Below are 16,350 nucleotides of genomic sequence, written 5' to 3' on the forward strand. Positions count from 1 at the left end.
CAAGTGAACCTGCAACTGGGTCATGGGCACCCAAGGGGACCTACACAAAATTAGCCAGGTGGTTTTAATGTTATGGCTGATGAATTATAGCCTAAAGGAAGGTGTTTGAGACTGACTTGCTCCCATGCGGTGATGACTCCTCCAGTGAAGATGAAGACGATGGCGATGATGAAGAGTGCAGACCAGATGGAGAGAGCCAGCGTCTGTTCACACCGCCGAAGTGCAGGCAGGCACGGCAAGCTGACCAAGAGCGGCACACACAGGCAGAGCACGACACACACCACCGACAAGGCTCCCACATGAACACTGATACTCTGAGAGAGGAGGAAGAGGATGAAGGAGAGGAAGAACAGAAAGCGAGCTGAGGGAACACAGGTATTTACGGCTGGTCCTGCATGTTTCAGTTCTTCCTAAAATCATTCAGTCTGGGGTTGGTCAGAGCTGTTCTACAGTGGAGGTTCTAGATAAGCTCCCCCAGTCAGAGCTGGAGTTCTACAGTGGAGGTTCTAGATAAGCTCCCATAGTCAGAGTTGTTCTACAGTGGAGGTTCTAGATAAGCTCCTCCAGTCAGAGCTGGAGTTCTACAGTGGAGGTTCTAGATAAGCTCCCCCAGTCAGAGCTGTGGTTCTACAGTGGAGGTGAAGGGAAGCAGACGTCTGAAGCTCTAATAAAAGCTCCTCACAGAAAGTTCTTCACCTAATGGTGATGAAGACGTTGCCTGATGCCTGAGACACTGTTCTACCAGAGTTCTGAGAAGAGCTCGGCTCTAGAACCTGCTTTTAAAATCAGATCATTAAATGGTGGAGGGATACATGCTGCAGGGTGTAGTGCAGCTACAGAAAGTAGTTCCAGAAGAAGGGGAGTTGTTTTTTAAGATTTGCCATTAATCTACTCTCATCAGAACTGTGAGGACAGGTGTCGGTTCACTGGTGGGTTTGGTCAGTGAATGTAAATAAAATGACATTTTTAATAAAATAAAATCTCTGTATAGAGATATGGGTTAGTGAGTTTCTCTACAACATTACATTTCTATATAATTAACATTATATGAATTCATCATGGAATTAGCTCAACAGATTCATTAAAGAAAAGCACAATGATCTGCAGAAAATGCAGAAACAAATGAGTGAATTCATGCATTTGCTTACTCTCCCAGTGGTGGGGATAATGATGATGATGGTCACACAGAACATAATGGTCAACACCAGGCCTGGCACCACAATAGACGTCTCCTCCAGGCACCGTAGACATGCTAGTCGTACCGCCCGGTAGCAGCAGCACACCCCTTCAGCCGCACTGTGCTGGGGTCTCTCGTTCCACTGCTCAGGGGCATTTCGAATCTCGACCCCTTGCTGCACATCAGAGTTCATGCCATTAGTTCTGGGACCTTCTGAGGGCCCTAAGCCGGTCTCTGTACCTTCCTGTACCTTGAAGGAGTCCGAAAGTTCATTCAAAGTGCCTGTGCTCAAACTGGGGGTTCCATTGCTTTGGATTGTGCTGTGTCCCGGGTTCTTCTGGAGTGTACTGGATGCTCTAAAGGAGGTGTATGCCTTAAGAGCTTCTGGGGCGCTCTCCTTTTTGGCAATTCCGAGTTCGATGTTAGGCTGTTTGGCCTCATGCTCGCCCCTGCAGTTTGCGTCGGGCTCCTCTGTTTTGCTGTTGTTGTCTTTGGCGCTGTGTGTGCTGTCGACAGTGCTGAGCGTTGTTTCAGTGTATTTGTGAGTGCTTTTGTCATCATTGGGAATGATACGGGCATCATTCTGGGCTGGGGTTTTGTCTTTTTGCGGTCCTTCATAGTTGCCATATTTGAGGATGTCCGCATTCTCATATGACAGGTCCTTGCAGTCTGGTGCAGTCGTTAAATCGGTTGACCCCATGAAGCCCTCATTGTGAATCCCGCCCTCATGGCTACGTTTGACAAGTTCTCTTGGTCCCTCCACCACTGGGACCCCTTCCATTTCCAGGTACTCGTGCAAGTCATCCTGCATGCTGGCCCAATAAACGTCAAAGCTCAGCTATCTTTCAGAGCTCTGTTTTCTCATACACACTTTCTTAACCATGTACAATAAATATTAAAGAATAATAATCTTGGTGTTATGATCCTAAAATACTGAACCCAGAGGTAATTCTCCTAGGGAAAATCCATTTTAGGGATCCAGTCTTGGAGAAGTGGAGGCAATCGACACTTCCACCATTTTCCTGGAGGTTCAGATGAAGAGAGAGCACAGTTAGCACAACAGATACAACAGTTGGCATCAGCATAACGTTATTAATCTCTATCAGGGAAAACTGAATTTCCCTCAGTTCTGTCCTACTGTCCTACTCCCACTTCATCCAGTCTCTATACGGAAAGTAAACTGTTAAAAAACACAATTCCTCAGGTGTCACATGAGCCAGTCATTTACATATCTCAAATACAAACTCATTCAGCCTACCATAGTTTAGCCACACCCATTTCAGCCCAGATGAGTTTAGTCACGCCCATCTAATCAACCACACTGTAGCCCCGCCATTCATATGAATACTGTAGTTCTCAGCAGTGCTTTTTAAAGTAAATCACAGTCAATTAGCACAGGTCTCATTTACATATATCAGCCATATAAGGAATATGACACATATGATACCATTAAACTACAGGAATGCTGTAAAGGGCAGCTTACAGAAGGAAAGGCTAAAATACAAGGAACATGTTGTATATGGGCTCTGTAAAACACCAGCATACTGTATGACATAGAAAGACTAGAAGGTCACAGAAATGAAGAAAGGTTATCAGCGACGGTGTTACACTGGGTTTGGCAGTAGATTCTACACAGCCGACATGTCTGTCAGACTGCCGATCAGAAACCGCAGGCAGTTGCATGTCATCTGAGCCCAGAACGTAACCAGAAACCGCCGTCATAGTCTAGACTGTCCAGCTGCAGTTTTAGTGTGAACAATTAAGAAAAGTCACTGATGCAGAACTGGTGGGCTATGGTTTGTTTACAGCTGTTTGGACAGTAAGGTACTATCCAGGAGAAAGGCCAGTACTCCCAGCTCCCACCCAGCACCTAGTCTATCTAACCAGCCCTTCATTACAGGAGATCAGGAGAGCTGCTGCTGCTGCTGCTGCTGCTGAAACTGAACATCCATATAGAGTCTGGAGTTCACAGAGAAGATCAGCACCCAGACCTGTGATCTACTAACCAGCATATCTATAACTTTACTGACCAACAGAGCATTCTGACCACTGCCTTATAGCTATATAGAGTTCATTACAGGTAGACACTCTCACTGACCACTGACCTTATGTGTATTTGGGTTTATTCTAATGTTATATAGAGTTAATTACAGGTAGACACTCTCACTGACCACTGACTTTATGTTTATTTGGGTTAATTCTAATGTTATATAGAGTTAATTACAGGTAGACACTCTCACTGACCACTGACCTTATGTTTATTTGGGTTTATTCTAATGTTATATAGAGTTAATTACAGGTAGACACTCTCACTGACCACTGACTTTATGTTTATTTGGGTTTATTCTAATGTTATATAGAGTTAATTACAGGTAGACGCTCTCACTGACCACTGACTTTATATTTATTTGGGTTTATTCTAAAGTTATATAGAGTTAATTACAGGTAGACACTCACTGAACACTGACCTTATGTGTATTTGGGTTTATTCTAATGTTATATAGAGTTAATTACAGGTAGACACTCTCACTGACCACTGACCTTATGTTTATTTGGGTTTATTCTAATGTTATATAGAGTTAATTACAGGTAGACGCTCTCACTGACCACTGACTTTATATTTATTTGGGTTTATTCTAAAGTTATATAGAGTTAATTACAGGTAGACACTCTCACTGACCACTGACTATATGTTTATTTGGGTTTATTCTAATGTTATATAGAGTTAATTACAGGTAGACACTCTCACTGACCACTGACCTTATGTTTATTTGGGTTTATTCTAATGTTATATAGAGTTAATTACAGGTAGACACTCTCACTGACCACTGACCTTATGTTTATTTGGGTTTATTCTAATGTTATATAGAGTTAATTACAGGTAGACACTCTCACTGACCACTGACTTTATATTTATTTGGGTTTATTCTAATGTTATATAGAGTTAATTACAGGTAGACACTCTCACTGACCACTGGCTTTATATTTATTTGGGTTTATTCTAATGTTATATAGAGTTAATTACAGGTAGACACTCTCACTGACCACTGACTTTATGTTTATTTGGGTTTATTCTAATGTTATATAGAGTTAATTACAGGTAGACGCTCTCACTGACCACTGACTTTATGTTTATTTGGGTTTATTCTAATGTTATATAGAGTTAATTACAGGTAGACACTCTCACTGACCACTGGCTTTATATTTATTTGGGTTTATTCTAATGTTATATAGAGTTAATTACAGGTAGACACTCTCACTGACCACTGATTTTGTTTATTTGGGTTTATTCTAATGTTATATAGAGTTAATTACAGGTAGACACTCACTGACCACTGACTGTATGTGTATTTGGGAATATTCTAATGTTATATAGAGTTTTAGAGAAGAAGTTGAAAAATCAGAGTAACATATTTGAGCACAGATTCCAGATTTAGTCCGTCAGTGAAGACATGTTCGGTATCTGACGTGTGCCTCTTCAGTCTACAGCGGGACATGCTAGGCTAACACTGCTAACAAACACTGGACTTAGTCTGTCACCAGCTTTGTGAACACGCCCAGAGTCTTCTACTGGAAGCTGCATAACCAAACTAAACTTAGACAGTGACCTGTATATGAGGCACAGCATTCCTATATGCATGCAAAACACAAACACACACACAAACACACACACACACACACACACACACACACACACACACACATATACATGCCTGTGTGCAGTGCACAGATGCAAATGAGAACATTTCACTAAGACAACATTGACAGCATCCAGTCCCGTCATTCAGCCAGAGACAAACGTCATTATCCCCCCCCTCCCTCGCTCTCGCTCTCTATCTCTCTCTCTCGCTCTCTATCTCTATCTCTATCTCTATCTCTATCTCTCTCTCTGTCTCTCTCTCTCTCGCTCTCTATCTCTATCTCTATCTCTCTCTCCCTCTCTCTCGCTCTCTATCTCTATCTCTGTCTCTCTCTCTCTCGCTCTCTATCTCTATCTCTATCTCTCTCTCCCTCTCTCTCTATCTCTATCTCTATCTCTATCTCTCTCTCTCTGTCTCTCTCGCTCTCTATCTCTATCTCTCTCTCCCTCTCTATCTCTATCTCTATCTCTCTCTCTCGCTCTCTATCTCTATCTCTATCTCTCTCTCTATCTCTCTCTCTCGCTCTCTATCTCTATCTCTCTCTCCCTCTCTCTCTATCTCTATCTCTATCTCTCTCTCTCGCTCTCTATCTCTATCTCTCTCTCCCTCTCTCTCTATCTCTATCTCTATCTCTCTCTCCCTCTCTCTCTATCTCTATCTCTCTCTCTCGCTCTCTATCTCTATCTCTCTCTCCGTTTCTCTCTATCTCTATCTCTATCTCTATCTCTATCTCTCTCTCTCTCGCTCTCTATCTCTATCTCTCTCTCCCTCTCTCTCTATCTCTATCTCTATCTCTATCTCTCTCTCTCGCTCTCTATCTCTATCTCTCTCTCTCTCTCTCTCTCTCTGTCTCTCTCTCTCTCTCTCTCTCTCTCTTGCTCTCTATCTCTATCTCTCTCTCCCTCTCTCTCTATCTCTATCTTTATCTCTATCTCTCTCTCTCTCTCCCTCTCTCTCTCTCCCTCTCTTGCTCTCCCTCTTGCTCTCTCTCACGCTCTTTCTATTATGTGTGATGTTTGGAGATCAGGTTCTTCCTTCAGGTTACAGCTGCATTAAAGCCTGACCTCCTCACACCACGTCCTATAATTCACAATTCCTCTCAGAGTTCCTCTCGGACCGAGACAGACTCCGCTGTGTCATCACTTGCTGATTATTGGAAATGAAGGGAATTCCAGTATTTCAGACTGGCAGGGGTTTCATTCCTGATCCTGTAACTGATCCCGATTCTTCCCTCTCACACAACAGAACAAAGGCCCACGTAACAACCCCGTAACAACCCTGTGTAGATACACTGACTAACAGACCTGTTTAAACAGAAGACAGAGCACCCGAGCTCGGTTAGGTCACTCCTAGGTGACACCGGCTGCCAAACCGCAGTTTAATGAATAATGAAAGCTGATTAATGAGCTAATCAAACCTGGAGCTGACCCACTGATGGGTTGGCTAGGAGCTCGAACTGCATCAAGCATTATCAGAAACCGAGCTCCCCTTCCTCACAATCGCAGAGCACTTAGTTATCCAATTCACAGTATATGGACAAAAGTATTGGGACACCTGCTCGTTCACAGTTTTTTCTGAAATCGAGGGTATTAAAAGAGCTGATTCTGCTTCTGTTGGAGTAACTGTCTCTACTGTCCAGAGAAGAAGACTTTCTACTAGATTCTGGAGGAGGAGCATTGCTGTGAGGATTTGATTGATTGTATTGATTGTATTCTGAGAGTCAACTCCCCAACTCATCCCAAACAAAAGTACTGGATGGAGCTCCTCCACCATCATTCCAGAGAACACAGTTCCTCCACTGCTCCACAGCTCCTCAATGCTGGGGGGCTTTATACCCCTCTAGTCCACGCCTGGCATTATTAGGCAGCATGGAGCCAATAGGTGCATGATGTTGATCTGCTCCAGAGAGTCCTATTCTATTGGCAGTACTTCTTAACGGGGACTAGACAAGCTGTGTGTCACAATGGGTGCAGCTTAAAGTAGCTGAATACGTAATAAAATATTATACAACTATAAAATAACCCAATATATACTAAATAAAATACACTATATATGTTTATGTATATATAAAATGATAAACTCTAATAAGTGTTTCAGTACGGTTTATTAAATATACTAAAGAAAAAGTCATAAGCACTCACAGGTCAGAAGTTCTGCTGTCCAGTTCTGGCCTGGTCTGGATGTCAGGTCTTCAGGAACGTTGAGATTTTAGCGTAAAGAGGTTTAACAGCTGTGCTCACGCTGCCGTCAAAGAATACAGAACCACTGTTACCTTTAGCTCTCCTTCACAGGTGGACGATCACACGCACTCTCTCTCTCTCTCTCTCTCTCTCTCTCTCTCTCTCTCTCCCTCTCTCTCTCTCTCTCCCTCTCTCTCTCTCCCTCTCTCTCTCCCTCTCTCTCTCTCTCTCTCTCTCTCTGTCTCTCTCTCTCTCTCTCTCTCTCTCTCTCTCTCTCTCTGTCTCTCTCTCTCTCTCCCTCTCTCTCTCTCTCTCTCTCTCTCTCTGTCTCTCTCTCTCTCCCTCTCTCTCTCTCTCTCTCTCTCTCCTCTTTGATGTTTTTCCTCCTCCTCCCGCTCGGTTGTCTTTCCCCGGCTCTCTCATTCCAATCCTGCTCCTCCTACTCCTCCCTGCTTCCTCTTTAGGACAGATCCGTTACTGCAGGTGAGACTAATCACAGTAGACCTCAGGAAACAGCACCCCACACTACACACACTGATCAGCCATAACATTAAAACCACCTGTGTAATACTGTGTAGGTCCCCCTCATGCTGCCTGTGGTATCTAGACTCCTTCAAACGCTCCAGCAGATCCTTTAGGTCATGTAAACAGTGAGGTGGAACCTCCATGGAACCTGCCTGATGCTTCAGCTTCAGCTTCACACAGTTTTACTCTCATTCCCTGATACAGCTCATCAGCCAAGGCACTGGAGCTAAGAGGCTAGTGTTGCTAACAATCACTAGAGGTCAATAAAAAATTGAGTAATTCAGGGTCACAGTGAGTGTACCCGGGGTCTACCTACGGGCAGAAGGCAGTAATAGCCCCTAGACAGTTTGGCAGTTCGTCACAGGGTACCACACACAACCATTCAGCTCATGCAGTTCCACCTAGAGGCATTATTACTGTATTACTTTGTTCAATATGGAATAAATACTAAATCCTAATTACTTTTAAATACTTTTATACTGTTAAATACATATAGTGTATACATATAGTGCATTATAGTACACTAATTGCTGCAGTGCCTTGTAGTGTATTCAATGTAATATTTTTAACAAATACACATAGTGTAATTTAACTGTAAATATTTAACTTTTGTGTTTTTGTGAATTTTATAGTATCCCTTTTAATACATTAATACATATTTTAATAATTGCTTGATAATGTATTAAAACAGTGAAAAATTACAGTGAAATTACACTATGTGTATTTGTTAAAAATATTACATAGAATACACTACAAGACACTGCAGCAATTAGTGTACTATAATGCACTATATGCAATTAGTGTGTAAATGCACTATACATTCCACTATAATAAACTAAAAGAAAGCATGTATGAAGCATTTATATACATATACAGTATATACAAAGAATACTGTATAACAATAAAGACATTAAAACACTAAAAGTGTTTAAATGCAGTTTATAAAACACTTAAATACACTATAAATAAACACCTTTAGTTTTAAATACACAGTAAGCCACTAAATTCACTACAATATAAAAAAGTATTTTAAAAGCATTTCATATTTTCAAATACACTGAAATACTGCAAAATCATTGGACGCAAGGCAGGAATTCCCCCCACCAGTGAATCACAGGGTGCCACAAACACCTACTCTTATAAACTACACCCAGTTTTACATCTAAAATATACTTTCTTCAGCTGCCACTAATAATCTATAACCTGTGACGTTCTGATAGAATCACTGTATTAAACTAGAAACACTGATTACAGAGGCTTTGATGGTAAACGGAGGGAGTTTAGAAATGCAAAGACTATTATACATATTTTCATATTTGTGGACGGACAGTAAATGCAGGGTAACTGTAAACACATGTTTATGATATTAATGTTTTTGTGGACGTTTTTACTGCAGGTGAACTCTCTGTACTGTAACATCAGCAATTAAAGGATTCTTATCTTTCAGTTCTGGAGTTTTTACAGAACATGTTTTTGTTTCCTTTTTGAGAACAACAAAGAGGGTTGACAGCTTCGGCCTAAATCCATTTATTAAATATTACAAACACAAACAGGCCACGCTATATATCATATATCACCTGTATTACACTGTACTACAACTCCTCTGCTCTCATATTTGAATTTGATGTTTTTTTTCCCGATTAACCAAAAAAGTCGAGTTGAATCGTGCTGAAACTGACGATTTGATGAATTTCCTAAAGAATCAGCTGCGTTTGAAAGTTGTGAGAAGAGAGACGGATCACCCTTCAGTCTAAACCCAGAGCTCCTCACCTCTAAAACTCTTCAGCCGATTCACAGATAATCTCCAGATCTAATCTGATCTCATCAGGAACGTCTGAAGGCGTTCCCCTAAAGCAGCTGCTCAGAGCCAGCAGAAGAGAGCCGTTCTCCAGCAGAACCGTTACAAACACACAGTCAAAGACCATCCAGCACATTTCCTCTCAAACAGGAGAAAATCGTAATACACGTACCGTGGAGGGGAGTCCTGCCTCTGAGCTCCGGCTGCTCTGTTTCGCTCACCTGGCTCAGGTTCTCAGCTAGCCTACTGTAAAGGAACGTTCCAGAAATAGTTCCAGCTTCTCCTCGCCCAGACTCGCCAGACCAGTCCAGCTACACCCTTTCAATACTGCACGGTGAGGTGCATCATATTCCGAATATGAGGAACATAATAGAGGTCTGTTCAGTCAGCGAAAAGAGAGGGAAACACCAGTGAGTTTATCATAGTTCAGTCAGTCCACTCACCTGCGGTCACCTGCAGCGTACCAACAGATCTACAGTCCAGTCAGTTCAGTCCTCTGTGTTTCAGTCAGAGAGTGAAGCTGCTGATCTGATCAGTGAGAGTTTATATACTGATATTATAATAAACACTAGTAATATCACTCCTACAGAAAGTGGTGGAGGTTCATTAGAACATCTCCAAAGTTCTCCTCTCCCATGGAGTCTAGTGTTATTCAGAGTTCTCCTCAGATCAACACCTGGTTTGATGGTAAATCAGGGCTTAATGAAGGTAAATCAGGTGAGCTGCTGCTGCTGATGATGATGATGATGATGATGATGATGATGATGATGGAGTTGAACACATCCTCCACGCTGTGCTGGCTGGACTCGGGGGCGTCCAGGAGAAACCTGGAGGAACCGAGCTCTGTTCTTCAGACTAGCTCACCGACAAGATCTCACTACTTTCTTTCTTCAGAATGAGAAGTGTGTCAGTGACTATATGTATATGTGTGTGTGTGCGTATATGTGTGTGTGTGTGTGTGTGTGTGTGCGTATATGTGTGTGTGTGTGCGTATATGTGTGTGTGTGTGTGTGTGTGTGTGTGTGTGTGTGTGTGTGTGGAGGGTTTATGTATTTTTACTCAGAAATGTAGCAAAACTGTGTGTAGGCGGAGGCACATTCCATTAGGATAGACGTATACTGCTGTACTGCTGTACTGGTGCACTGGTGTAATGGTGTACTGGTGTAATGGTGTAATGATGTGCTGGTGTACTGGTGCACTGGTGTAATGGTGTACTGGTGTAATGGTGTAATGATGTGCTGGTGTACTGGTGCACTGGTGTAATGGTGTACTGGTGTAATGGTGTAATGATGTGCTGGTGTACTGCTGTACTGGTGTTAAACTGTACTGGTATACTGGAGTACTGTTGTCTTGGTGTACTGGTGTAATGATGTAATGCTGTACTGGTGTAATGATGTACTGGCGTAATGGTGTGCTGTAGTAATGGTGTAATGCTCTATTGGTGTACTGGTGTAATGCTGTACTGGTGTAATGCTGTTCTGGTGTAATGGTGTACTGGTTTACTGGTGTACTGGTGTAATAGTGTACTGGTGTAATTGTGTACTGGTTTACTAGTGTACTGGTGTAATAGTGTACTGGTGTAATGATGTACTGGTGTAATAGTGTACTGGTGTACTGCTGTAATGGTGTAATAGTGTACTGCTGTACTGGTGTACTGCTGTAATGGTGTAATAGTGTACTGCTGTACTGCTGTAATGCTGTACTGGTGTACTGCTGTAATGGTGTTCTGCTGTAATGGTGTACTGCTGTAATGGTGTAATAGTGTACTGCTGTACTGGTGTAATAGTGTACTGCTGTAATAGTGTACTGGTGTACTGCTGTAATGGTGTAATAGTGTACTGCTGTTCTGGTGTAATGGTGTAATAGTGTACTGGTTTACTGGTGTAATAGTGTACTGGTGTAATAGTGTACTGGTGTAATGGTGTACTGGTTTACTAGTGTACTGGTGTAATGGTGTACTGGTGTAATAGTGTACTGGTGTACTGCTGTAATGGTGTAATAGTGTACTGCTGTACTGGTGCACTGCTGTAATGGTGTAATAGTGTACTGCTGTACTGGTGTACTGCTGTAGTGGTGTACTGTTGTAATGCTGTACTGCTGTAATGGTGTTCTGCTGTAATGGTGTACTGCTGTAATGGTGTAATAGTGTACTGCTGTACTGCTGTAATGGTGTACTGGTGTATTAGTGTACTGGTGTAATTGTGTACTGCTGTAATGGTGTACTGGTGTAATAGTGTACTGGTGTAATTGTGTACTGCTGTACTGGTGTAATAGTGTACTGGTGTAATTGTGTACTGATGTACTGCTGTAATGGTGTACTGGTGTAATAGTGTACTGGTGTAATTGTGTACTGCTGTAATGGTGTAATAGTGTACGGCTGTAATGGTGTAATAGTGTACGGCTGTAATGGTGTAATGCTGTAATGGTGTACTGGTGTAATAGTGTACTGGTGTAATTGTGTACTGCTGTACTTCTGTAATGGTGTAATAGTGTACTGGTGTAATGGTGTACTGGTTTAATTGTGTACTGCTGTACTGGTGTAATAGTGTACTGCTGTACTGGTGTAATAGTGTACTCCTGTAATGGTGTACTGGTGTAATAGTGTACTGCTGTAATGGTGTACTGATGTAATGGTGTAGTGGTGTAATAGTGTACTGCTGTAATGGTGTAATAGTGTACTGCTGTAATGGTGTAATAGTGTACTGCTGTACTGGTGTAATTGTGTACTGCTGTAATGGTGTACTGGTGTAATGGTGTACTGCTGTAATGGTGTACTGGTGTACTGCTGTACTGGTGTAATTGTGTACTGCTGTACTGCTGTAATGGTGTAATGGTGTACTGCTGTACTGGTGTAATTGTGTACTGCTGTAATGGTGTACTGGTGTAATAGTGTACTGATGTAATGGTGTACTGGTGTAATAGTGTACTGCTGTACTGGTGTAATTGTGTACTGCTGTAATGGTGTACTGGTGTAATGGTGTACTGGTGTAATAGTGTACTGCTGTAATGGTGTACTGGTGTAATGGTGTACTGGTGTAATAGTGTACTGCTGTAATGGTGTACTGGTGTAATGGTGTACTGGTGTAATAGTGTACTGATGTAATGGTGTACTGGTGTAATAGTGTACTGCTGTAATGGTGTACTGGTGTAATTGTGTACTGCTGTACTGGTGTAATAGTGTACTGCTGTACTGGTGTAATAGTGTACTGCTGTACTGGTGTAATAGTGTACTCCTGTAATGGTGTACTGGTGTAATAGTGTACTGCTGTAATGGTGTACTGGTGTAATGGTGTACTGCTGTAATGGTGTAATAGTGTACTGATGTAATGGTGTACTGGTGTAATAGTGTACTGCTGTACTGCTGTAATGGTGTAATAGTGTACTGCTGTAATGGTGTAATAGTGTACTGCTGTACTGGTGTAATTGTGTACTGCTGTAATGGTGTACTGCTGTAATGGTGTACTGCTGTAATGGTGTACTGGTGTAATGGTGTACTGGTGTAATTGTGTACTGCTGTACTGGTGTACTGCTGTACTGGTGTAATTGTGTACTTCTGTAATGGTGTACTGGTGTAATAGTGTACTGCTGTAATGGTGTACTGGTGTAATGGTGTACTGGTGTAATAGTGTACTGATGTAATGGTGTACTGGTGTAATGGTGTACTGGTGTAATAGTGTACTGGTGTAATGGTGTACTGGTGTAATAGTGTACTGCTGTAATTGTGTACTGCTGTAATGGTGTACTGGTGTAATAGTGTACTGCTGTAATGGTGTACTGGTGTAATGGTGTATTGGTGTAATAGTGTACTGATGTAATGGTGTACTGGTGTAATAGTGTACTGCTGTAATGGTGTACTGGTGTAATTGTGTACTGCTGTACTGGTGTAATAGTGTACTCCTGTACTGCTGTACTGGTGTAATAGTGTACTCCTGTAATGGTGTACTGGTGTAATAGTGTACTGCTGTAATGGTGTAATAGTGTACTGCTGTAATGGTGTAATAGTGTACTGCTGTACTGGTGTAATTGTGTACTGCTGTAATGGTGTACTGGTGTAATGGTGTACTGCTGTAATGGTGTACTGGTGTAATTGTGTACTGCTGTAATGGTGTACTGCTGTACTGGTGTAATTGTGTACTGCTGTACTGCTGTAATGGTGTAATGGTGTACTGCTGTACTGGTGTAATTGTGTACTGCTGTAATGGTGTACTGGTGTAATGGTGTACTGCTGTAATGGTGTACTGGTGTAATGGTGTACTGGTGTAATAGTGTACTGATGTAATGGTGTACTGGTGTAATAGTGTACTGCTGTACTGGTGTAATTGTGTACTGCTGTAATGGTGTACTGGTGTAATAGTGTACTGCTGTAATGGTGTACTGGTGTAATGGTGTACTGGTGTAATAGTGTACTGATGTAATGGTGTACTGGTGTAATAGTGTACTGCTGTAATGGTGTACTGGTGTAATTGTGTACTGCTGTACTGGTGTAATAGTGTACTGCTGTACTGGCATAATAGTGTACTCCTGTAATGGTGTACTGGTGTAATAGTGTACTGCTGTAATGGTGTACTGGTGTACTGCTGTAATGGTGTAATAGTGTACTGCTGTACTGGTGTAATTGTGTACTGCTGTAATGGTGTACTGCTGTAATGGTGTACTGCTGTACTGGTGTAATTGTGTACTGCTGTAATGGTGTACTGGTGTAATGGTGTACTGGTGTAATTGTGTACTGCTGTACTGCTGTAATGGTGTACTGCTGTAATGGTGTACTGGTGTAATGGTGTACTGGTGTAATGGTGTACTGGTGTAATGGTGGGTACAGTTACAGAGATTGGGATCTAATGTGTATGGACCCTGTGATCTGATCTGTGATCACTAACAGCAGCTACACAGGGCTGATTTGGCTTCTGCGTAATCAATGATGTTGGACAGAGATCTTAATCTCTCAGTTTTGAATATGGGGAGGTTTGAATATGTTGGGTAAATGCAAATGAGGTGCAAATAACAGCATCAACCAACAGCATACTTTGCATAGCAGTTAGCTTAGCTGGTGTGTTGTATCACAGGTGTTATATAACTGTAAGTGTTTCTTCTGGAATCTAATACGCTTTGTCAGGCTTGTACAGTCACCTGTGATCAGAACAGCAAGGCCAAAGTGAGCTTTACAGCTGGCTGTGTTAAACTCCAGAGCAGCGTTGGCCCAAATTCATTTATTAATATAAAAAATCAATGCTAAATGCTGCCAGAGAGAGTTGATCAGCAGTAAGAGCTGCAGGGTCTGATGGTTAAAACGCTGTTGTTGGCTACCTGGCTCATTACGCCTGTATTTCTTACATTTGTACTTACTATTAAATAATTCAGTATAATTAGTATAGTTCAGTTTTTTATTGTAATTCTGTATGTTTCATATTTTTCTGTATATTTATTTTTATTTAATATATTTAATTCTGTTTATTCCAAATATTTCTCTATATTTAGTATATTTAATTGTCTATTCCTGTATATTTACTTTTACTTAGCATAATTCTTTTTGTTTAGTATATTTTTGTTATCCCACTGTAGAGCGATTACCTGAGCCTCCGACTGATCTGACATGTTAAAGAAAAGACAAATAAAGCTTGATTTAACTTAAAAACAGAAATCACCAATAACCCAAAGCCTTATTTCAAACCTCTTTATTAGTGGATAAATGTCATTGTGAAAACATTTTGTTCTATAATACCTGATCTGCAATTAAATCAACTTCAATTTGCAGCAGCAATAGTAAAATAAATAGTAATTTCTGAATAAAATGCTGGTTAAAATATGAATTTAAACATTGCAATAGAGACTATTAAAAAGTAACCTGATAAACCCTCTGTTCTGATGAAGTGCTGGGTTGGTGATCAGGAATGTAAAAAAGAAAATTCATTCAGAAAACAAATAATAGAAACGTCAGCAGAGCTGCTGCAGTTTATTGACACTATAAAGTGGTAAAAGCTGAAGCCTAAATGATAAATTTATATTTATATCTACAGCATGTCTCTGAGTCTCTGATCCAGAGCTCTTACATGTGAATGATGTTCCGCAGGTACGAGAATGTAGTGTTACAGATCTAACACAAGAACTTTTATCAGGGTGGATTGGTGTGCTTGTCCAGTGGGTGATTTGAACCCTAGTCTAGAAGGTGGTATTGTTACCCACTGCGCTACACCCGCCGCTACATTAATGGTTAATAGTTCTTTATCTTAAATAGAGCACTACTAAATACTGCTGTATTTAGGTCTGTCTTGGCTGTTACTCTTGTTCCTGAGGATTTTGGCATCACGCTTTGTGAGTGTTAGCACCCCCTGCTGGAGTGTTTTAGAGCCGTTATGTGTTCTTGTGTGGACAGGTTTTTCAGAAACACTGCTGCAGAGTGAAGAATAAAGAGATATGTGTGTACAGGGCTTCACTGCTATCTTTATAAGCCCCGACAGTATCAGTGCTTCTCCACTGGGGGCAAATTAACAGCATTCAACTTTTACTGATCAGTATATCCTCCAGCTACCAGAACTGACCAAGCTTAGTGACTCAATTTCCTATCCAGCACTGCAGCACCAGCCTCACCACTCTTAAGACTGCTGTAGGAAAAGGAATGTCTTCATGATCAAGTCTGAGGTTCTGTAATAAGGCAGGGCAACATGGCGATATTTATCATTATGAGTCAGAGTCAGTATGCTTTTCTGAGAATGTTGTGGATTACAGACAGAGCAGAACCAGCCCAGGTTAATCTGATTTAGTGCAGTGGAGTGTCTGATGGTAAACTGCACTCCTGTTTACATCACCCACTTTCTGTTTTCTATGAGTGTATGTTTGTGGAACTAATAGATATATAAAGCCATCCAGGCAGTTGGAACTAAATGCTGGGTTGGATTTGTACTCTCTGGAACTAGATTTGCCATCTCTAGTGTGGTGACTGTAGACCTGCAGCTACGCACCTGCTACACAACTCATTCTGGGCGAAGATTATAGCTAGTAAAACCTTGTAAAAGGTTCAATAAAAATGTTAAA

The 16,350-nt window shown here is 41.4% G+C and overlaps 1 protein-coding gene across 1 annotated transcript in view; it reads right to left on the reverse strand.

Moving 5' to 3' along the window:
* Window positions 1-7,114, reverse strand: part of LOC140546799 (adenylate cyclase type 4-like) — a 26,349-nt gene extending 19,235 nt beyond the window's left edge. The window contains 3 exon segments of the mRNA XM_072670199.1: window positions 117-314; window positions 1,149-2,199; window positions 6,960-7,114. Of these exon segments, the coding sequence (XP_072526300.1) occupies window positions 117-314; window positions 1,149-1,988 (1,038 nt within the window). The 5' untranslated portion in view covers window positions 1,989-2,199; window positions 6,960-7,114.
* Window positions 7,115-16,350: the final 9,236 nt, after the last annotated feature.

This window comes from Salminus brasiliensis, chromosome 24 (assembly GCF_030463535.1).
Source record: "Salminus brasiliensis chromosome 24, fSalBra1.hap2, whole genome shotgun sequence".
Lineage (NCBI taxonomy): Eukaryota > Metazoa > Chordata > Actinopteri > Characiformes > Bryconidae > Salminus > Salminus brasiliensis.